Source organism: Xenopus laevis, chromosome 8L (assembly GCF_017654675.1).
Source record: "Xenopus laevis strain J_2021 chromosome 8L, Xenopus_laevis_v10.1, whole genome shotgun sequence".
Taxonomy (NCBI): domain Eukaryota; kingdom Metazoa; phylum Chordata; class Amphibia; order Anura; family Pipidae; genus Xenopus; species Xenopus laevis.
This window is the reverse complement of record NC_054385.1, coordinates 72,135,486-72,159,883: the sequence shown is the minus strand read 5'-3', so window position 1 is coordinate 72,159,883 and position 24,398 is coordinate 72,135,486. Positions and strand designations below refer to the sequence as shown.

Below are 24,398 nucleotides of genomic sequence, written 5' to 3'. Positions count from 1 at the left end.
GTCAATTTTATATCAGGCATTCTTTGACAGGTCCTCATACAGTGACCAATAGCCTGTTAACTCTGCCTGAAATGGGCGACTTGGCAGCTTATATTGGCCTAAATATGGCCAGCTTTAAAGATATATTAACCCAAACAACAATATAGTCTGTCTTATAAACAGACTATATGGCTGTTTGGTAAACAATGAACTTTTCAAACATAGAAATATGTGGGCCCCTGGTATTAGATTTTCTAGGGGGCCCTTGGTGCCATAGTCTAACACTGATCTGTGTTTATTGTTATTTTAAATGCAGAGTTTATTATAAACGGAAAATGTTGATTCTTACTACATTTTATCCCAAACAGATATGTTGTGAGTATAATTTTTGATCTATAAATTGTTAATTGCATGTAAATATATTGTATATATTTTATTAAATAAATGCTTAGTTTTGTTTTTCTGTGCATTTCTTATGCATGTTTATACAGCATAGGTGCCTCCATGACACCTGAACAGTTCCAAAAGCAGTGTTGAATGAGTTTTATTACAATGTCCCTTCTGCAGAACAACTGATATAACTGGGAAGTTTTTCTTTCTTCTAAATTCATTTATAGTTTGTAATAAATGTACTATATGTGTAAATCCTTTTCTATCCTGCCGGGGTCTCACTGGCGCCTACAGAGTTATTCAATTGTTCTACAGAAAAAAAAGTTATAATATGTCTGGGCTGACTCATACTGTTTGTCTGGCTTGAACTATTCAGGTACCTCCTGTAAATCACTGAAAAGGGAAAAACCTGATATGGATGCAATGCACATGCAGAAATAAATACACACAGATGTTAAATTGAGAAATGAATCAAAATATAGTCAGTTAGATATAAACACTGATGTGTTGGCACAATAGATCTTCCTAAATTCTGTTATTTGCTGGCATCATTCGTGCTTGATTCAGAGGTTCTTGTAAATGAATGACACCATTGATCGTTTGTCACTTCTGCACTAATTTTCACCAGTTGCCATGTCTAGGGGTAAATCTTTTCCTCAGGCTTCAGATGATGCTGACCAGTCTAGCATTTGTGTGGCCAACAAAACAGTAGAAATATTTTAAATGAAGCATATGCAGAAATTTTCATCAGTTATTTCTACAACTTAACGGTTTTTTTTTCCATGTGAAACTTCTGATACAGAACAGGTGTTAGGTGAATAAGACAGCACAGTTAAGGCACACAATGTTCAAAACATTGCGATCCATTGTGTGCTCAATGAGTTAATGAGAACTCATTACCTGCTAATCATCGCATTTATTCCAGAACAGCAGCAAAGCGTACATCTGCCTGTGCAAATATGTGCAAACTGTATTACATGTCTGAGCACAGCCTTGTTGACTGTCTGCAGGGTGTTCTACATTACATGAAGCTGAAAATAGCTGCTTACCTGCAGAGCAACCTACATTAATCTGAAATGCAAAGCACTCTACAATGAGTTCTAATATATACTTCACCTCTCTAGTTATTATTTTCCTCTGCTCCATTATAGAGTACAATGCATTGCAGGGTCATCTGTTGTTTAGCTACTTTGTAAACTCTCTGTGATCCCTATTCGCCAGCTTATCAGGGTCACTAGCAGTGTCAGATCCCCCAATTCTCACACTTATCAGTTGGCAGACTCCTCAGAATTCACCTTGACCACAGCTGTCAGACTTCTGGAGCAAAAGGTTTCTCTCCATGCCAAAATACTTCCGTTCCCCCTCAAGTATAAAATATTTCCCAGATCCCTGTCAGAATGCAGCCATGATACTTCAGAGCCTCTGCATCCTGCCTCTTCTGCTCTGCTCTGCCCTTCCTTAGGGCTTTGTCCTGTTCCTGCTGACTTAAAGGATGTTGAGGGCAACAAGCTCTGTGCCCGACTATATGAAAACAGCAGCCCCTACTATGACCAGTGCTGTGAGGGAGACTACATAGATGTCAAGCCTGGTGATGATGTGCCCTACATTCCCCTGAAATGGCACAACCGCATTTCATCCCTTGTTGTGGGCACTCGGTGTGAGCTGACAGTTTGGTCTAAGAAGCCAAAGGATGGATACACCAAAAAGTTCACTGCTGGTGCACAACCTCGTCTTAAGGAGGTCAAGAAGGGTCTGCTTGGAGACTGGGATGATTCAATCTCATCCTATTACTGCAAATGTAACTAATGCAAGATGTGGGACCATTCCAGCAAACTGAACATAGAACTTTTGACTTTAAACAACATCCATTACTCTCCAGACAACTGCCAACCATTTGTGCTGAAATAAATTGCTTTTCCAAATTGCATCAGTATCCAAAATTAATGGCTGGGAGGCAACTGGTGAAAATATTGGTGAATGAGTGAATGTGCAAAGGTGTTATATGAAAAAAAACAGAAAACAAAATCTGTACAGTTATAGTATTTATTCCTAAATATTGAGTATATGTGATCAGTCATGTAGATTAACAAATAAGCTGCTATTTGCGACACGTGTGCGATGAAATCCCAGAACAGAAAGGTCTTTACTCTTGTGCATGAAGTGTACATATCGAACGCCGGAGCCATAAGACTTAAATATGTGAGAGACCTGCAAGAATAGACACCAGAGAAAATGAAATTCTAACAAGGTTTGTATATCACATCACTGAATGAGTTAGCCCCTGCCCCATGTATGTCAAACAGGGCCAGACACTTCTGTGTGTGTGGAAAATGTTTGAGACTATTGGACTGTATTTGGCACTGACAGAGTAGGGTAGACGTTCTCATGCAAAGGAGAGACAGGAGAGACTTTCCTGTGTTTCAGGGGTTTCCCTGTCAGATTTCAGTGTCAGTCATATCCAACCCACTCCAGCCACAACCACCAGTGTACTGTTTCCACCATTCCTTAACAATCAGAAATCAGAGGTCTCTAAAGTACAAATGACATGCCTTTGGTGATTAAAAAATATCACTTCGGTATGTGGAATGAGTACAGCAAAAGAGAGAAGAGCATTCACATAATGTTACAGTATATTGTACTGTATTACATGTCAGAAAAATGGCATTGAATGCATTGCACTGAGAATGCTGTAAAGGTTAGAAAATATACTAGTGCCTTTTAGATTCAGAACTTATAAAATACATCAGAGCAGAATATGGTTTAAATGCTTTAAAGGGTATATTGGGTAAATAAAAGAAAGGGAAAAAACAGCAACCAGACTGGGTAAGGATAAAAGAGATTGTAAACTCAAATATAAAAATGCACTTGTGAAAGCAAATGTCATTCTATGTAAATGCAATTATGAGAGAGCAGTCTCTGTCTCTTGTCTGCACTGTTGGTTCCTGACCATATGGCTCATTTATGTAGTGATGATGTCCCCACAATGAAAACATTAGCTGCAACTTGTTCATGATTCACAAAAAAGTGAATACTGTTTAGCAAGCTTGTTGCAACATTGCAGCAATTGTGTGTGGCCACGATGCTGTTTAAATTCTGGGTACAACATGATATTGTGGGGAAAAAACATGCTGATTGGTGTCCCAACAGTTTACTTTGCACTATGTTAGTGAATCATGTATCTTTGAAACAATGTAGCAGTAATCATCTTCCTTCCAGCCAAGACACAAAGCATTGGGCTCTTTTATAAACACTGGGCAAATTACCCATAGCAACCAGTGATCAGTGATTAGCGTTTTCTAAGCCAGATATAATGCATGCAATAATTTGTTTGCCATGGGTTACTGACCATGGGCAAATTTGCCCAGTGTTGATAAATGACCCTATGTATGTACTGTGATTAACAGTACACTTAAGAAAAAGAACCATAGCAGTGTGCAAGGCACTGTGGGAAGGGGCCTTGTCTAGTAGAGAGATGATTATTGCAACATGGTTTCTGTGGTGCATGTAGTCAGAACAAACAGTGTAGAGAAAATAAGGCATGTAAAGTGATTTTACAAAATGTTAGTAAAGTCTGGGAAAGCCACAAAGGCCCAGGCCTAGGGCAGCAATTTTAGGGGCAGCATGCTGCCCACCTGCATCAAGATTGGGTCCAAAGCACTGGGGATGTGCAGGAAATTTGATTTGTTTTTAAATCTCACATGCACCAATCCCCAGTTTGCACATAGGGGCCTAGTGGTGCCTATTAGTTAAATCCAGGCCTGAGTAAGTACCTGGGTAAATTCTGTCTGTTGTCATAAAGTGGGAATGGGTGAACCCAGACAAATCTGGCCCCCACAGCACACACTCTCTAGATACTTCACCAACTTCTTATTTTAACCCTTGCCCACATCGCAATTACATCCAGGAATATTCCAAAGACTATATAGAGTCGCATAGTGCTAGCCACATGTAGTTAGTGTTATTGAAGTAGTTAGTGTGTTTAGCAGGAAAATGTAATTTTATTTATGGTACCACTCATCACTTCTTACCTTTCTACTTCTGCCACTGCAGCCCCCAGAGTGCAAGGTATTAACGTCTATGTGCATAATGCAGCCGGCAGCCTAGAGCTGCTCATGTGACCAGATTTATTTATTTGTTCTTTGCAGAGACTAAGCAGGTTTTTCTTTATCTGCTGCTTTTTTGGTAGTGCTGGTGGGAGGACTGAAATAATTCAAAATATTATATTGCAGGGACAAGTTGCTTGTTTACAAAATATATCATTTTAAACAAGTTGTCCTTTTCCTATTTTTTTTTATATGTCATTAACAGGCACAATGGCATTGAGACCAGGGTTTTACCTGCTTGTTGCTTGTTTACAAAATATATCATTTTAAACAAGTTGTCCTTTTCCTATTTTTTTTTTATATGTCATTAACAGGCACAATGGCATTGAGACCAGGGTTTTACCTTTGATACCAACCCCAGATGTTAAAGGGATCCTGTCATCGGAAAACAAGTTTTTTTTCAAAACACATCAGTTAATAGTGCTACTCCAGCAGAATTCTGCACTGAAATAAATTTCTCAAAAGAGTAAACAGATTTTTTTATATTCAATTTTGAAATCTGACATGGGGCTAGACATTTTTTCAATTCCCCAGCTGCCCTCAGTCATGTGACTTGTGCCTGCACTTTAGGAGAGAAATGCTTTCTGGCAGGCTGCTGTTTTTCCTTCACAATGTAACTGAATATGTCTCAGTGGGACATGGGTTTTTACTATTGAGTGCTGTTCTTAGATCTACCAGGCAGCTGTTATCTTCTGTTAGGGAGCTGCTATCTGGTTACCTTCCCATTGTTCTTTTGTTTGGCTACTGGGGGGAAAAAGGGAGGGGGTGATACTCTAACTTGCAGTACAGCAGTAAAGAGTGATTGAAGTTTATCAGAGCACAAGTCACATGACTTGGGGCAGCTGGGAAATTGACAATATGTCTAGCCCCATGTCAGATTTCAAAATTGAATATAAAAAAAAATCTGTTTGCTCTTTGAGAAATGGATTTCAATGCAGAATTCTGCTGGAGCAGCACTATTAACTGATTCATTTTGAAAAAATATTTTTTCCCATGACAGTATCCCTTTAAGTAGTGTGTGTTTGTGGTCCTAGTCCCAAATTATATTCTTGTTATATTTTTAAACTCACACAACTTGCAGATGGGGAGGGGCCTCCTTTGGTAGTAAAAGTTGCAAGACTTCCTCCTTTAATAAATGAGTACTGATCTCTAGCTAAAGCCTCTGCAAGATACAGCTAGGTATACCCACATTTGGCTGGATATTGTTTGTTTGGCCTTATTACTGATTTTTTCAATTTTTTCAGTTCTAAATCTTTTCAGAGTTTTGAATGTGTTCATGAATGTTTTAGAGACAGTACGGTTTCTCTTTTACTGTATGCCACTGTATTACACTGGCAACTTGCCATGCAAGATACTAATTCATTAGCCTCGGGTGGCATTGCTGTGGAAAAAGCTTTTTCTATTGGATGAAGGAACTGTAAATCCTTCTTGCATTGAACTGAATCCCTGAGCAGCAGCAGCAGCATTGATTGGTGTTCCAATGGGGTTAACATGAGCTTTACTTGGCAATGCAATTCAGTGCAATACGACCTTGTATTTGTTAAGCTAGGGCCTTAATGACAACAGAGCAGCAATTTATGCTTGAGTTTCCTATCCTGGGAAAGATTTGTTGAGACAGCCCCATCCAGGTCAAACTGAATAAAGCCCTGTGAGAGACAGAGAAGATGAGACACAGAGAATAAGGGCAGAGGAAAGTGCTGTTGACTGATTCTTATGAGGTAATTTATAGACATGGCAATATTTGCCTGCTCTAGTTACCCATTGCAACCAATCAGCATTTAAAATATTCTAATCTGTTGTAGCTTGAATCATGAAAGCAAACAGGCAAGGTCTCTCTACAGCAAGCACTACACAGGGTAAGGTCATACCTGTGGGTGGTCTCACTGGTTCTGTTGTGCATAACTTGAAACCCAGCAGTGAATCTGAGTGCATCCTGAATATATATTATAAGCCTTTTGACTGCTGAATACCTCTCACCAAAGTGATATTAAGGGCAAAATGAGGTGGAGGATTATAAGAAGCAATTTGTTTCTTAATAAATATACCTAGCTGTCTCACACACACACACACTAATACACAAAACATACACAATAGCAGGCAAACACAGTGTGCATTTTTTTCCCTAGATAAAAATCTATTTCTGGTGCATATTTTACAAATGAACCAGAGAGGCCCTACATTTTAACCCATAAGATGACGGCAAAAATTTATTGTTATTGGATTTTTGCCAATAACTGTATCTGTGTGCATGCCTGGCCCCTATAATGGACATGCACCTTACAGAGCACTAATAGCAAGGAACCTTGCCAAAAATAGAAGCTATTCTTCAGTGTGAGTAGGAAACTATCATAAAAAGCCATCTATATGGGTGTGTTTAACAGAGCATGGAAGCCCCATTCCCCACTGGCACTCACTGGGTTCCATCCTTTGGGATCCCCACTCATGTCGTTTTCTGGGGTGAGGTCATGTTGAGCTATGATAGTTTTGTTATCTTCAGCCAGCAGCTTCACATGTAGCTCATACACATTTTTGTGCAGTTTGCTGTCCTCATACCTGGGGTACAAAGAAAATTGTGAGACAACAACTTTCCCCCAAGCCGACAATATCAGTGCATGCTGTTAGAATGCGCTGCAGGGACATTGATGGTGGCAGTTTGCATAATGGGCCACACATGATAATATCTGTAATGCTTTGCCAATGGTAGCTGGTTGAGCAAGTAAAAGAAAATGGACATATGAGCAGCTGACAATAGTGTTCATGCGCTGGCGCAGTGGCATACCTAGATGTTTCTGGGTCCCACAGCAAATAGATTTTAGGCCCCTAACATAGCCGGAGATTGCCCTGTTTTACCAACATATGTTGACATTTCTCATTAATTAGGGCCTAGTTGGGCCCCCTATACCTACTGGGCCCCCCTACAGCTGCAGGGTCTGCTTCCTCTGTAATTACACCACTGTGCTGGTACTGCTAAGCCTGTGCAGTTACATCCAAATACAGTGTGTGAGTAGTTCTGCAGATAGCATAGTACGAAAAATACATCCTTACCAATCTAGAATGTAAATATGTGGCTGATGGATGTCCAGCAGCTCAGGCCACAAACCCTCTGCTAATAGATCCACCATTTGCTCCTTCACACACCAGCTGCAAAACACAAAACATAGTATCACTGATATGTATAGAATGAATCTGTCACAGAAACCCAGCAGTATTAAAACACCACCACCAGGATTTATGCAATTAGAAATAGTATGATGTCTAACTTGGTGAAACAGTAACGTAACACCGAAATTACACATTTGTCAATATAAAAAAAGTATGTTGCAATATTTTTGGCTATATAACTCTTTATAACTAAAGTTTTCCATATAAATACCAAATGGTTTTTTTCAATTTACTGAATAAAATAACTTGGCCTTACTAGTTTCCACTGTGTCTTGCCTTAGTAGATTGCAGCCTAAAATTACTCTTCTATGCACGTTTGCATTCTTTTCTAGTTTTCATGATATAATTAGGTTTTACACTACAAATATAATGACTCAAATTTAATTTTGTGACAAGAGGACCATGTGGTGTTGTTGCTCTGCTTAGAACTGGCGTGAGGAAAAATGTTCCTTTCCTTACTAAATTATTTTTGCAGTCAGTTGGCCAAAATCAGGTGTTATTACATATTAATATTAGAAGTGTAAAGGGTTATTTACTAAAACTCTACAATTTTTTTCTGGTCAGGCTTTCTGATTTATTATAATCCGATGTTACAAAAAGCCAGAAAACACGGCATCTCAAACCTGTGTAGGTCATGTGTAAGTCAATGGCAGATGTCCTTATTCAAGTTTGAAGATATTGTGGTCTGTGCTGGATTTAGCCTGATAAGCTGAAAAAATCTAGTGATTTGGGAGAAAAATCCAAAAACTTTGTATGATTCTAGTTTTCTCTCTATTTTGTCAAGTTTTTTCCCGACCCAACTTTTTCAAGTTATTTTAATCATAAAAAGGTAAAATCATGGATGGGAGTTTGGTCGAGCTTTCTTTATATAAAAAAAAAAATCGGATTTTAGTGAATAACCCCATAAATAGCTTGATCTCGGAAGTGTTTTCAGTTCCTGTAAATTGTGATTTTAATTCTGATGTGAAGAAAAAATTGTGAAATTGTGACTTGGAGGTTCAGGGGTAATAGTATGCTGTTGATTGTAACCAAATAAGGCAATGTAACTGAGACCTAAGGCAATATGCATTTACTGTGCAGTACAGGAGCCTTAGGCAGAAATTTTATTCAGAAACTAAAACAAAAAATTCCCTTAAACCAATTTTATACATTAAGTACACACCTTCCATACATTTAGGTCCTCCATGCAATGTGCCCTGCTCTGAAAGATACGGTGTAAGTATATTGCCTGAAGAGTTCCCCAGGAGAAGGTACTCCCAGGGGTAAATCAGCTAGAATATGTGAACTGGACCTGAGGGCAATGTACGGTAATGTCAGACTAACAAATCACTTAATGAACATGCTAGCTTTCTAAGCTTAGCACAGATATAACAATATAAGCCCACCTGACATCCCTAGAGCTAAGAACTAGGTAATTTGCTGTAATTTATTCTTTGACTTCTCTAAGGCAGAAAGGCAGGGGTGGAACTAAAGAGGAAGTATATCCTGCAGTTGCTGGGCGCCACAGAAATGTAGAGCCAAGTAAAGCCTACATTTCTGGGTCGCCCAGAATTATCATCATCGGGACCGGAGCAATGTGGATTGGCGCACTGGAAATTTAAAAAACTAAACTGGACCAATGTGGGTGTGGTTAGGCAGCATGCCGCCCCCCAAAATCCTGCTGCCCTAGGCCTGGGCCTTGGTGGCCTTTCCACAAATCCGGGCCTGGGCAGAACAGTCTAATACATTGATGTAGCCAGGACAGATCATTGGTGGTCAAAGAGAAGATGGACAAAGCCCGGACTAGGGGTAGGTTGCAGAAAAGGTAAGTGCCTAGCACCCCACCACCATTTTGCCCTAGGTATGTGCCAATTCTGCTTTCTTCTAGTTCCAGCCTTAAATCCAAGACCATCGGCCCTTCCAAAACCCTGTCTAAGACGATCCATAGGAAGTCAAGAAGAAAGAAAAAAACAAAAAGCAAGACATAAAAATTTGATATAAGAAAAATTCCTGAGCTCATAATGGAAATCATAGTGTTCCCTGTATTAAAGACTAGGCAAGTTTGCTAAAAAAAACTCATCAATCAAATTGCATTATTCAGAGTTTGTCCCTGAAGCATTTTATTTGGACACATAGGACAACACCAGCATGGGGGCAGCCTATACAGATAATGTTTTAACATATTTTATTATAATCAGTTATTTAGTTACTACACCTGGTGGTTTCATTCAGGCCCCCAGCCTAATGTGGTAGCTGTGTAGCTATGGCTATCATTAATAACAGGCGTTGATGATTAGAGTGCAGTCTTTATCAACCATACTTGTTACTATATGTCCAAAATAGTTTTTACTATAAGAACAGGTACTACCATTATTTCCTAGAAATTAGGATTTATTATAATGCCAACCACTAGCAGCGCAAAGGGTTATTCTGTATCAGAAACTCACATCTGACAAAAGAGCTACCCAGGTTTTAATACACAGAGGAAGACAACACAGCCTCTCTGGAGCTCAAGAAGTCCAGTAGAGAGGAATCTATTTACACTAGTTCCAGGAAATTCAGAGAAATAATACTTTATTTTTATTCATAATACTATATACATAAAGGATAATAATAATAATCCCTGTACAAGCATTCTTTTTTACAGAGCTGAGCATCATCTGGATAATGTGTGGCAACAGCAACAAGCTTCCAGTTCTGCCTTTGATTTTAAAAAAACGAGTGATATCTATGTTCCACGCTTGTTACGCTGTTAGCATCATAATGCTCATTATTTATCTACCAATGTTCTTTTTTTTACGTGAGTATTACCAGTATACTTCAGTGACCCCAAGTGGACAAGGAGGGCATTCCATGTTGCTGGGATTCGGTAGACTAAGCAGGGAGCCATCTTGTGTCCATTGTTTATATACAGAAAATTAGTACCTATTTTTCACTTGTTTCCTTTTATACTTGCAATATTTTCTCCTACAGATTAAAGGGTTTAAGGGATTCAAGTATATTTTAGATTAACCTATTCTAAGCAATTTTTCTGTTGCTCCCATTGTTGATTTTGTGTGGTTTTTGAATTAGCTTTCCAATTTCCAGCCTGCAAGTAGAAATACCTCTGGTTGTCGGGAATGGCTGCCCCTGGCAATCAAAACAGACTCACATTTCAATTACAATTCAAATGTATTCCTATTTTTATCCAATATGAAAAGTTGTGGTTAATAATGGGTCCAGTAGGCAGAGCTTTGATGCAAAATTCAAGTGCACAATGTAAAATCCTGCTTCATGTAAATAAACTATTTTCATAATAATATACTTTACTAATAGTATGTGCCACTGGGTAATCATAAATAGAAAATTGCCATTTAAAAAAATAAGGGCCACCCCCTGGGATCGTACGATTCACTGTGCACACAAACAAACTATACTTGTTAGATCACACGAACCAACTAACAGACAGAGTTCTGTCTTTTGCTTCCACACTTCTTCCTGTTACAGTCAGAGCTGAAGTATTTCTGGTCAGGTGATCTCTGAGGCAGCACACAGACCATCACGAAATGGTGGCTCAAGGCAAGAGATGTAAAAGGATAAGATTTACTTAAATATATAGACCAGTTTGGTAAGATTCTTTAATATGCCACTTAATATGATGTAAACTATCTGTAGCTTAATTGTTAATTTTGTGGGTATAGTTTTCCTTTAACCTCTTTTTTTACCACTATTATGGGTACAAGTACCTTAGTTCTGGAGTATGCACTCTGAGTGGTGTACAATGCACTGCTATTGAATAAACCCGCAATCACACCCCCACATCCCTGGTAGTTCCGCCATTGGTTATGGGATCAGTTATCTGGAAACCCATTATCCTGGAAATCCATAGACACCATTTTATCCAAATAATAAAAATGTTTACCTATTTTTCTAGTAGACTTAAGTTATGGAGATCCATATTACAGAAATCAGTTATACAGAAATCCCCAGGTCCCTAGAATTCTGGATAACAGGTCCAATACCTGTACCTTGTTCTTGATCAACTAAGATATTATTAATCCTTATGGAAGCAAAATACTATTGGGTTTAATTAAAGGGGTTGTTCACTTTTGAGTTAACTTTTAGTATGATGTAGAGAGTGATAATCTCAGACAATTTCAGTTGGTTTTCATTTTTTATTATTTGTGGTTTTCATGTTATTGATTATTCAACAGCTCCCCAAATTACTATTCAAGCAATCTGGTTGCTATGATCCAAATTAACCTAGCAACCATGCCCTGATTTGAACAAGATACCAGGATATGAATGGGAGAGGACCAGAATAAAAGTATGAGTAATAAAAACTAACAACAATACATTTGTAGATGTACAGAGCATTTGTTTTTGGATGGGGTCAGTGACCCCCGTTTGAAAGCTGGAAAGAGAAAGGAGAAAAAAGCAAATAATTAAGAAAATATAAAAAAATATATAACGAAGACCAGTTGAAAGGTTGCTTAGAATTAGCCATTCTAAAACATACTAAAAGTCAACTAAAAGGTGAACCACCATTTAATGTTTGAATATTTTTTAGTAGATTTAAGTTATGGAGACACCAATTATCCGGACAGTCGTAGGTCCAGAGAATTCTGGATAACAGGTCTCATAACTGTATTATGTGTAACGCGCTAGGTGCTATCATGTACTGTCAAGGAGAACTGTGTGGTGGTAGAGTAAGAAGCATTTCAAGGAAGTAATAAACCCGTATTGGTACCACTCAATAAACAATAAATTGTCCCCCAAGGGAAAAAACTTAATCCAGTAAAATCAAATACTGTAAAAGTGGTAATATGTGGTGTATGTGTAGTGGTATAAACATTTATCAGACTGTGCTGCAGACCGTGCACTTATCTCAATGTCGAGTCCACTTTAACTAAAGGATAAACAATGGGAAAATCACAAAAAGGTAGAAGGGATTAGAAAAGGTGGAGTGAATACAAAACATGAGCATAAAATAGTCAAAGAAGGGAAGTGAAAACAAATGGAGAGAAAGGTGCAGAATTTTGGTAACATGAGAAGAGACACAGACAGAATCACACATTCCTCAAATGTGATTCCAGAATAGATAAGATGTGGATTGTGGCAGTCAGTTCCATTAATTAGAGCTCTAAATGGAGTTCTTCCAAGGGAGAGGTACCACAGCTTGTAGTACTAAAAATGCAGTGGGAGACAGTGGAAGGTAAGTATCATAAAATTACTGTAAAAACACACCTTGTTATCTAGTTACTATTCTAACAAGTGTAATATATACTTTATATAGTATATAGATTTTATAGATATATAGTAAATATTTATATCTACAAAAATAGAGACTTTGCCTTTCTGTCTCCTTTGCAGACAATAAGGGCGACTAATCTCCCCACTACTATTTTTTATATATACAAGATGCTATGCAGCACTGTGGGCAGCAATTCAATGGAGAAAAGGATCATGTTCCATATAGCCTTTTTTCAATTTCCGCCATTGTTACACAGCAGCTTGTTTATATGAACTATAGTAGTGTTTCTGAAGCAAACAGATCAGTTTTAGGGCAAGGCTCAACTTCGGAAAACTAACCGCCGCGTGTGATTAGTGCCGGTGATTTTTCATTTTTGCCGGCGCAGAGTGTGGGAAGGCGTTTGGGGAGATTGATCGCCGCAAAGACGAGGCGATTAGTCGCCAGGCAACCAAATCTCCCCAAAATGCGCAATGTGGCCTTAACCTTACCAGTGCAGGGCAACAGTACAATTTTTTGGTGTTACTGTTCCTTTAAGAAGCTAGAAATCAAAAAGGCCAGTACTGATCCCTGGATTAGACAACTAGAAACGTTAGCCCAGTCTATCAAAAATACTTTGCTTCTATGCACTATAGCATATTGATTATTCTCCCTGCATGTACTAATGTGCTCCCCTAATCTTTTGCTCACCTTTAGATATTATATCAAAAGCCTTTGCTACGGCATCATCTGCCTTTCCCTGCTCCAGTTTTAATACTATTATTTCCTCCATTAGACATGACTTATATTTATACAGCCATGACTATGCAATCTCTTATTATGTCTTCATTGTAACTATTGCTGTCAGATTTAAAGGAAATTATTTATTGGTTCAATTGACCTCTACTTCCATAAAGCATTTATTTTATCACTGGTACCAAACCTTTATTATTTAAGGAGCCACTATAACATTTGATAGTGGGGATATATATTGAATATCTATTTTAATATAAATAAATATATGCACAATAAAACTTTCTCATCAAGATTATTTTTTTAAAAAAATGTTTTTCTTGCTTTTTGGAAATAGCACTTGCCTAGTAAGTAGGTTAGCCATTGTTCTCCTGCCATAGACCCCATCAGGTCAGATTTATGCCTCAGTTTGTCTAAAGAGACAAATAGTGTCAGCATCAAAAATGGTCTTTATGTGCACAAGTAATACCCACTCATTTGATTCACAAAACAAATAAATATAAAATCAGCTTTCTAATAGGCGTCGCTGACCCCTTCCAAAAAGCAAATGCTCTGTAAGGCTACAAATGTATTGTTATTCCTAATTTTTATTACTCATCTTTCTAATCAGGCCTCTCCTTTTCATTTTCCAGTCTCTTATTCAAATCAGTGCATGGTTGCTAGGGTTTGAACCCTAGCAACCACATTGCTGAAATTGCAAACTGGAGAGCTGCTGAAAAAAAAAAAAAAAACTCATAAAGCACAAATAAAAAAAGAAAAGAAATTGCATATTGGCTCAAAATATCACTCTCTGCATCATACTAAAAGTTATTTTAAAGGTGAAACACCCCTTTAAGTTTTGGTTGTTTGACAACTGTTTTTTAATTAAAAACAGGAAGTGGCCAGTCTGAAGTAATTTCCTACTGTGTTGAATGGGGACTGCGCAAACCTCAGAACATGCAACATACTAGAATAAACAAAATAAGTGAAGTAAATAGAGTCACAATGTAGTATCCCATTTTCTAATTGTTTCTCTTATATCTTCCAATGTAAACCAAAGCATAATTTCAGCTATTTTCCATTATTTATCTGTGGTTAATAATTTATCAATGAATCTGTGGTGTTGACATGAAAGTAGCATTGTGTCTATGATGTAGGTTACTGCATTTTGGGATTGTCTTTTGATCTATGCCATACTGCATGTTTACTAGCAAGATACTGTGTGCAAGATCAAAACAGCCCATCATTTGAAGGTTTCAAATTGAAGAAAACTATTTATCCATGTCTCATTTTAGCTCATCAGTTAGTTTTATAGTCACATTCACCCAACATAATTCTGTTTATTTTTTACATTTGTGTAACATTCCCTGTACTTAAATTCTGTCCCTGCCCCCTTTTCCATATTATCTCATCAATTCATATAATCATCCACAGAGGCTGCTCGTACACTTGCTTCTAAAAAGCATATGATTGCAAGTGTATTTATCTAGCAACCTATTAACTTTCACTATTAATTTAAAAGGCTATAATTCTAAACTTTAAATCAGACTGATCAAGCCCCTTTCGCAATCTAGTTAAAAACATATCTATTACAGCCATTTATGAAATCATTCCCCTGTTTGGAGATTATTCCATTATTCCATAATAATCTGTAAATGTACTGTGTGTGTGTAAGTATGCATTTATATTACTATGAATCCCGATTTGGTAGTGCATATAAGCATGTGTACCTGTAAATGGGGAGGTAACACACCACTACCCCCGGTGGAATCTTGGTACGGTCCACAGGGATCTCTTCTGTGCTTATCTTCCATCCACTGAAATTACCTGAAGATGATGAAGAGGAACTATTATAATTCTACTATTCAAATTATCAGTATATTATTCATAATCCAAATATTGTATATGAAAACTGAGTTTATGCAGCATGGTGCACATCATTTCCTGCCCCACAGGAACATAAAATCTAACCTTTCCTAGCTAACCAAGTCAGCCTTAAGGTTTTTTTTGACCATCTAATGTAAGAAAGAACCCCAGTTACAGTATCAATGCCCTTAATGTTTTGTATTGATCCTGTTTAAATTGCCAATACATAGAATTATATTCTATCCTTAACCGCAGCCTTAGAGCTCATTGCAGTTGCACCTATAAACTACTCCTCTGGCTAAACCCTCAAGGTGGCCATAGACGTAACAACTACGATCTTTCTTGGAAAACATCCTTCCAAGAAAGATAGTTCATTTCAATGCACACGTGTAGACAGGGCTGATCCTATCAAATGTGGGGCCCAATTGGGACCATGTTGGCGGGGCCCCTAGGCAAAGTGTTGCTGGCTACTGACACACCAAGTATTTAGGAAAATAAGGGCATACAGGCACAAAATAGAAAGGAAAGGGGCAGACAAGGTAAGAGAGTGAGAGGGATGAAATAGGGGCACATAATAGGGGCACACAGGGTAAGAGAGAGAGGGAGGAAATAGGAGAGTGGACTGGGCCAATTAGTTTGGGGCAGGCTGGGCCGATTCAGCTTGGGAGCAGGCTTGGTTGGATTGGGGGCAGGCAGGGCCTATCAAGGTTGGAGGAAAGCTGGGCCTATGAGAGTTGGGGGCAGGCTAGACCTATGGAGTTGGGGGATAGGCTGGCTTATCAGAGTTGGGGGTGGGCTGGACCTATGGATGTGGGGGTGAGCTGGACTCTCAAATTTGGGGGCAGGCCAGGCAGCATCATGTGCTGAGGGAAATATTATCTGTGCTGCCCTGTTGTGCGGGGCCCCCAGAGGTGCGGGGCCCTATTGGGCCCAATTGGTCCAATAGGCCTAAGGCCGGCCCTGCGTGTAGAGCTGAATCTTCAGATATAGAGGTAGAAACAATAGAATTCTACCTGTATCTGACGATTCAGCAATAGCAATGGCCAATGTTTGGATGCCTTCAAAGGCACCCAATAAAAATTTTCCATCCAGCCCAATCAACGAGCCGACCAATATCTAAGTCTTCTGCTGATATTGGTCGGCTCTTTTCCCACCATACACGCACAGAATATTGTACAAAAATTTGTTTTGTACGATATTATTCTTCTTCTCACAGTCTGCATGATGCATGTGAAGGTAATCCTAGGTAAAGCTGACTTTATCCACTATTAAGGTCTTATGCTGTCCTTTCACGACCATACTAAGCAGGATTAATATGGCTCACTCATAAACAAATTCAATCAGCAACTCTTACTCCTTATATTCAATATCATTCTATAAACCTCACCAACAGAATCCCTAATCTTCCTACATTCTCCTCAGGACTTTGCTGACTTCTTAAAAATCATATTATATTATATTTACAAACTGATCACCACCCCTACATACATTATTTTTAGTATTACAGTATCTGGATTCTTTACATATGTATCTATCTCCTTAAATTCTTCATGTGACTAAGTCTCTTTTTTTCTCACCACTTAAAACTTGCTCCTTTGACCAAATTCCATCTTTGTTATTTAAACATTGTGGTCCAGCTCAAACACATATAAATTCAAATTATTCTTTCTTTCTTTCTGCAATGTTTTTATATTCATCAAAACAGGCATGTTTCAAGTCTATTCTTAAAAAGACCACACCTGACCCATGCCGGCTCTCTTAGTACCTACCATTGGTTTCCCTTCTTAGCCGCTAGCCTCTAAACTTCTGGAATCTAACATTCTTTATAAACATCATTTTTGGAACAGTTGGGACACGTTTCTATTCTCATCCTCCTGGATTTTTACAATCACTTCAGATGGCATGATTCAAACTTGATACAAATTCAGTGGGGAAACTCTATGTACTATGATATAGCAATATTGATAACTGTTAATGTGCCAAGTTAAAAAAAAAATGGGACTCGGGATATATAAAAAACACAATATAAGATAGAAAATAGCAAATGCATTTATTAAAAGGCAAAATTTGTAGAAATTACATAAGTGGGTTCATTAACAACTGCAAAAATGAACGCACACATTGTATGAATTGATGCCATTCATTAAACTTAATTGCATCCCAAGCCATTTATTGTACTTCTACATTGTTGTGCTCTGTATCGGTGTGCTTGTTCCCGTCCTGCTGTGAATTACAATCAAGAGTGCCTTTTAACATTGGTATACTGTGTCAATAAACACAGCATTGTTGTGCCTAAAGAATTACATGCAGTTGTTATTTTGACACAGAGCACCAGATGTTATGCAATTATATATGATTCATAAAAACACACAAATGTATGTGTTTTTATGCACACTGCACTTATATAAATATAAGCTGTAGAGCAGTGATCCCCAACCAGTAGCTAGTGAGCAACATGTTGCTCTCCAACCCCTTGGATGTTGCTCCCAGTGGCCTCACACCAAATGCTTATGTTTTAATTACTGGCTTGTAGGCAAGTTTTTGCCTCTTGTAGGTTGACAGTCCACATAGGGGCTACGAAATGGCCAATCACAGCCCTTGTTTAGCACCCCAAGAACATTTAACATGCTCATTCCCCAACTCCTTTTACATCTGACAGTTGCACACGGGTTCAAAATGTTGGGGATGCCTGCTGTAGAGTATTTATGTGCAGGTCGACCCACCTGAGACCTTACTATGCTCTGCTTCCACCTCTGGAAAACAAGTGCAAATGCTAAAGCACGGAAGCAAAACTCTGTGTATGTGCCTCACACACATTCCTAAAAACTTGCAGCCACACCAATGCCAAGGGAAACTTTAATTACTGCCAGCCTGAACCTGGCGGTAATTTCAGTGTTCAAGTTGCTTCAGTAGTCACAACTGATTTGCAGCAAGCGTGTTGGGCACTAATTCTGTTAGTAATACCATGCACCATTCTAATACAAAGCCTGTGGAGATTACATACATCTCAACTTGCACGCCATTAGTAAATGAGGTTTTTAATCTTCATGATTTTAATATTTATATTTATCTCAATGTCAACTCCCCTGTCTGCAATAAAAGTATTGTAAGAAGTACAACACTGAGAATACAAACAACAAACTGACAATCAATGAGTCTCACCCACCTAAAGTCTCCAATGGCTGCTTCTGTGGAGGGGGGTCACATTGCTCCTGTGGGGGCATCAGGGATGTAGATAAACCTGAAAAAAGATCTACAGGTTAGAGCTTGCTAAATGTGTGGGGTGGGGCCCAGAGGACAGACAGAGACAGTCTGTATCTATAGTGGAGAACAAGAGAGACAGGCAGGCAAGGAAAGAGAAAGACCAACATGAATGGATAAGGTGGGGAAAGAGAAGCTACAGCCATAGCAGAAAGGTATGTTTCAAGCTGCTACAAGACCAGGAATGTTACAGTGAAGTCATAAGAGCTCAGCATTTTCCTTGCCCCCACTACCCCTCCCTGTATTTTCTATCAATCCCCTGGGAAACATGTGTTTCACTGTATTTTGACTGCATATTATTAGCTGTACGTGTTAATACATCTTTTTTATATTAAGAAAAAATAAAAGGTATTGCTATCCTGAGCATAGGAAGATCCTTTCAGACAAGTGTTAAGCCTCTTCCACATTGGCCTTTGGTCAACTACTGCAGCTGTCTGACAAACCTGGTACTGATGTCACGGTCCTTTGAACTGATGCAATTTATAAAAGCTAAAAGGTGAATGGGGTTGGGAATGTGATTCCTTATGGCACCAGTACCTTGGCAACTTCTGCAATCAGTTTGCATGGCAGCACATTAATCTATAAGGCCCTGATGCAGGCCAGATAATTGTGCAACAATTCAGGGCAACCGAACACCCCCAAATATGAATGAGGTTGCACTAAGCAGAAGGCCACAGTGCTCTCAAGTAACATACATGCCTATGAGATGTTGTATGTCTTCAGATATCATGCAAACATATGGCAGCCATGTAACCATTCAATTAAAGGAGTCGGTAGATATCACACCCATTAGATACAGTACCTGTAAAATATATAACCGAATGTTGGGTGTGAATATAACGTAAGGCATTAATGCTATCTATATACAAGTGATGCTATTCTTCTCATCTCTTAATTACAGAAGTTTGCATAGCATTGTGGAAAATGGAGACTTATATAGAGCCATGCAGAGAATAAAAAGGGTCAGATACTGCTTTCAAGAGCAAATACTATTAACAACACATTCAAATAGTTAATCTTAGCACAGAGGTAAGGAGGTATACAATAGGTAAGCACACACAAAAAAAGTATTATGTGTATATATATATATATCCAGGTAACCACCTATATAAGCAGGTATGTTGGCATCTGGGAAGCCCAGGAGTTAGATGAGCAGGCAGGTACATACTGTAGTTAGCTAAAGACATAGGAATGTGGGTATACAGATAGCTAGCACACATACATAACTAATGCTACAAGTGAGTAAATATGCTGGCACTTAGACAAAGGTAAGAGGCAAAGTGCTGGCCAAGCATTTGAGTAAGTAAATATACGGATAGATAAGTACAAGAGAAAGTAGGTATACACACATATGTGTGTGTGTATATATATATATATTTATATTATATATATATATATATATATATATATATATATATATATATATATATATATATATATATATATATATATATATATATATATATATATATATATATATATATATAGGTTAGTAGATTGTGTCAGTAACACATACCCTCTGGGTTGGGGCTCTTTAAGAAATTTCTTCCAAATGGCTTATTTTTATAGATCTGTTTGCAGTTGGCAGAATCTGGCAAAGGGATCTGTCTGGACCTCAGAACCCACTCTCGGTCACACAACTCCAGCCATTCCTGGGCAGTCTCTGGTTCCTTTTGCACCAAGGGCACACTCTGTGCATTTTGCTGAGGCATATTCTTGTTCTGCTCTTGGACCACTGAAGTTTCACAGAGTTGTTTCTCCTCTCCTGAGGTTCCGCCATCTTTCTTCTGTTCCTCTGCTATTTTTCTCTGTATTTCCTGTGGGGTTGCTGTCTCTTTGGTTCTCATACCAGCTACTTGATTTTCTAGCTCTGCTAGCTCTGTCCTAGTTGTCTCTTTGCATTTCTTCCATTCTTCAGTTGTCTCCTTTTTAGTCAGCTCTTCTCCGTTCATCCCTTTTTGTTTTTCCATGCTTCCAAGGGTCTCTTTCTGCTTTGTTTGCCCTCCAGCTGCATCTTCCTGTTTCTTATGTCCTGTTCCACTGATTTCCATATGTTTCACCTCTATCCCACAGGCCAAGTCTTTCTGTGCCACTTTTTTCCCAGGTGTGTTTTTATGTTTCCCCTCTTCCCCAATTGTATCCTGGTATTGAACTCCTTTACCAGCTGCCTGTGTTTCCTTGACCCCTGGTGTCTTGTTCTGTTTCACTTCTTTTCCAGCTGTCTCCTTGTGTGTCACCTCTTGCACAGCAGTCTGTATAAGTTCCACTCTTTCTTCAACTGTCTTTTGTTTCACCTCTTCCTTAGCTGTCTCTTTCTGTTTCTCTTCTTTTTCAGCTATCTCTTTGAATGTAACACTTTTACCAGCTGTCTCTTTGCGTTTCACCTCTTCCTTAGCTGTCTCTTTCTGTTTTACCTTTTCCACAGCTGTCTCTTTGTGTCTCACCCCTTCCCCAACTGCCTCTTTCTGTTGTATCCCTTTCCCAGTCTCTTTTTGACTGACTTCTTTCCCAAGTGTTGCCTTGAGTTTAACCTCTTCCACAAATGTATCTTGGTATTTAGCTCCTTTGCTTGTTGTCTCTTCTACATTGCCCCTGGTGGTCTTTTTAAGTTTCAACTTTTCTTCAGCTGTCTCTTTTTGATTCACCCCTTCCCCTGCTCTCTCTACCGGGTTCACCCCTACCTTAGCTGCCTGTTCTTTTTTTACCTTTTCTCCAGCTATCTCTTTGTGTTTCACCTCTTCCTTAGCTGTCTCTTTCTGTTTTACCTTTTCCACAGCTGACTCTTTGTTTCTCACCCCTTCCCCAACTGCCTCTTTCTGTTGTATCCCTTTCCCAGTCTCTTTTTGACTGATTTCTTTCCCAAGTGTTGCCTTGAGTTTAACCTCTTCCACAAATGTATCTTGGTATTTAGCTCCTTTGCTTGTTGTCTCTTCTACATCGCCCCTGGTGGTCTTTTTAAGTTTCAACTTTTCTTCAGCTGTCTCTTTTTGATTCACCCCTTCCCCTGCTCTCTCTACCGGGTTCACCCCTACCTTAGCTGCCTGTTCTTCTTTTACCTTTTCTCCAGCTATCTCTTTGTGTTTCACCTCTTCCTTAGCTGTCTCTTTCTGTTTTACCTTTTCCACAGCTGACTCTTTGTCTCTCACCCCTTCCCCAACTGCATCTTTCAGTATTATCCCTTTCTCTATCTCTTTTTGACTGACTTCTTTCCCAAGTGTTACATTGAGTTTAACCTCTTCAACAAATGTATCTTGGTATTTAGCTCCTTTGCTTGTTGTCTCTTCTACATTGCCCCCAGTGGTCTTTTTAAGTTTCAACTTTTCTTCAGCTGTCTCTTTTTGATTCGCCCCTTCCCCTGCTCTCTCTATTGGGTTCACCCCTACCTTAGCTGTCTGTTTCTGTTTTACCTTTTCTCCAGCTGTCTCTGTGAGTTTCACCTCTTCCTTAGCTGTCTCTTTCTGTTTTACCTTTTCCACAGCTGTCTCTTTGTTTCTCACCCCTTCCCCAGCTGCATCTTTCAGTATTATCTCTTTCTCTATCTCTTTTTGACTGACTTCTTTCCCAAGTGTTGTATTGAGTTTAACCTCTTCAACAAATGTATCTTGGTATTTAGCTCCTTTGCTAGTTGCCCCTTCAAAGTCTCCTCCAATTGTCTTTTTAAGTTTCGCCTTTTCTTCAGCTGTCTCTTTTTGCTTCACCTCTTCCCCTGCCCTCTCTACTGGGTTCACCCCTACCTTAGCTGTCTGTTTCTGTTTTACCTTTTCTCCAGCAGTCTCTTTGTGTGTCACCACTTCCCTAGTTGTGTCTTTTTGTTTAACCTCTTCGTTAGTTGTTTCTATCTGCTTTACCTTTTCCTCGGCTCTCTCTCTGGTTCCTTGCCCAGCTTCCTTTTTTTGTTTCAGATCTTCCTTAGCTGTTTCTATCTGCTTTACATTCCACCCAGCTGTCTCTTTGAGTTTAGCCCCTTCTTCCTTAGCTGTCACTTTATGTTTCTCTTCCTCCCCAGCTGTCACTTCATGTTTATTCTCTTCATTTGTCCTCTCACCTCCAGTATTGTCTTTGGGTTTTTCTTGCTCCCTAGGTGTCGCTTTGTCTTTATTTTCTTTCCCACCTCTGTCTGTGTATTGTCCTAGTCCCACAACTGAGTGTGGGTGTTTCTCCTGTTCTCCTGATGTCTCTGTGTATTTCTGATCTTCTCTCCCCTGTCCATGTGACTCCTCTACATTCCCTTCATCACGCCCCCTTGCCCCCTGTCTCTTTCCCCCAGGCACCGTGTCTGTCCCCCCCTCTGACAGTCTCTCAGACTTCCCAGTATCTCTTAACTCCTGCCTTTCTGATACTCCAGCATTTATGTTGACAGGGCGCCCAGTATTGCTCCTCTGAGTACTCCCGTCATAGCTGTCAGACTTCTCTGTAACTCCCGGCTTCTTTCTCTGGGCGCCTTCTTCCTTAGCCCCGCATTTACTCATGTCGCTGCCAGCAAACCGTCTCTCGTCTAAGCAGATGGGACAACACCTTTACTTATGTGTTGCAGCAGGGTGAGGGAGCTGGAAGGGTGGAGAGGTGTCGGCAGAAGCAAATGAGAGCTGGTTGGCACAGGAGGGTGTGGCGCAGGCAGATGAAGGGAGGGGTGCCCTTCTGTATGTTTCTACACTCCTTCCTTCACTTGTTGCTGCTCCCAGTATTTCATAAGTCTGCATGACCCCCTCCTTTGGGCAGAGTATGAAGTGAGTAGCAGCTGATGTGGTGAGGAGCGCGGCGCTATCGCCCTATCCGTGTCAGATTGGCCGGGACGTCACATGATCTGCTCGATGCTATAGAAATATAGAGATAGCACATTTTCAATGGCAGCGTTGCTAAGAGAAAGGGAACATGGCGTTATTGTGGTTTGGTTCCTGGGACGAGTGAGCCTATAAAGAACATTAACATTTCGCACCTTTATGGGACATTGTTGGGTGGTTGCGAATGTATGCAGGTCACGTGTCAGTGCGCGGCAGCTCTGTGGTTGGAGTAGGACAATGTTGTTCCAAGACCTGTTGCCTCTCCCCTCCTGACTGACTTGCGGCTGTCCAACTGACACAGCGTTTATTTACAGTTTTCCAACACTTTCACTTTGGGGGCATCGCGTGGATTTTTAGGATAACCTTTTCAAGATACATCTTACTTTTGTCTGAGCAGGCTAGAAATACCAAAGAAAGTGAAAAAAAAACCAAACATTTACTATAATACAGAGAATTATTTAGTTATAGATGTTATTTTCTGAGGGAGAATACATCTGATTTGGTATGTCCAATACCAAATATGTCAAGTTGTATTGAGCTTTCTGACTTGTAAAGAAGAGAATAAAATTGCCTGGCAGTACAGCACATTAATCAGCACACCTGGCATGGTGACAATGCCACTCATTTCAAACCACATCTTTTTGGAAAGTATATTTTCTGATGAATCCAAAATGGCTAAATATAATCTCAAAGTGTGCAGTTTACAGCATTTTATTTTAGTCTTAAGGGGGTTTCACCTTCCAACACTTTTTTCAGTTCAGTTGTTTTTAAATACTTCACCAGAAATAAAGACTTTTTCCAATTACTTTCTATTTTCTATGTGTGACCGTTCTAACATTAAAGTGCAAAGTTTTATTTTTCACCTTCTAAAGCAGCTTTGGAAGGGGGAGTCACTGACCCTATAAACTGTTCTAAATGAAGACATTTAGTTGATAT

At 39.3% G+C, this 24,398-nt stretch overlaps 1 protein-coding gene and 1 pseudogene across 2 annotated transcripts; one reads left to right on the top strand and one right to left on the bottom strand.

Moving 5' to 3' along the window:
• The first annotated feature begins 1,774 nt into the window (after window positions 1-1,774).
• Window positions 1,775-2,175, top strand: LOC108698958 (annotated as a pseudogene).
• Window positions 2,176-2,398: 223 nt separating this feature from the next.
• On the bottom strand, window positions 2,399-23,672 carry nccrp1.L (non-specific cytotoxic cell receptor protein 1 homolog L homeolog). 2 transcript variants are annotated; one of them, XM_041572965.1, is made up of 6 exons: window positions 20,198-23,665; window positions 18,587-18,661; window positions 15,285-15,381; window positions 7,518-7,613; window positions 6,887-7,025; window positions 2,399-2,577 (listed from the first exon to the last, which is right to left on the bottom strand). In XM_041572965.1, the coding sequence occupies exons 1-6, from the start codon at window positions 23,148-23,150 to the stop codon at window positions 2,440-2,442; spliced, it is 3,498 nt and encodes a 1,165-aa protein (XP_041428899.1). In that variant the 5' UTR covers window positions 23,151-23,665; the 3' UTR covers window positions 2,399-2,439. The 2 variants fall into 2 exon arrangements, with proteins under 2 accessions (XP_041428899.1, XP_041428900.1); XM_041572966.1 differs by lacking the exons at window positions 2,399-2,577; window positions 6,887-7,025; window positions 7,518-7,613 and adding an exon at window positions 9,702-10,742 and having other exon boundaries at window positions 20,198-23,672.
• Window positions 23,673-24,398: the final 726 nt, after the last annotated feature.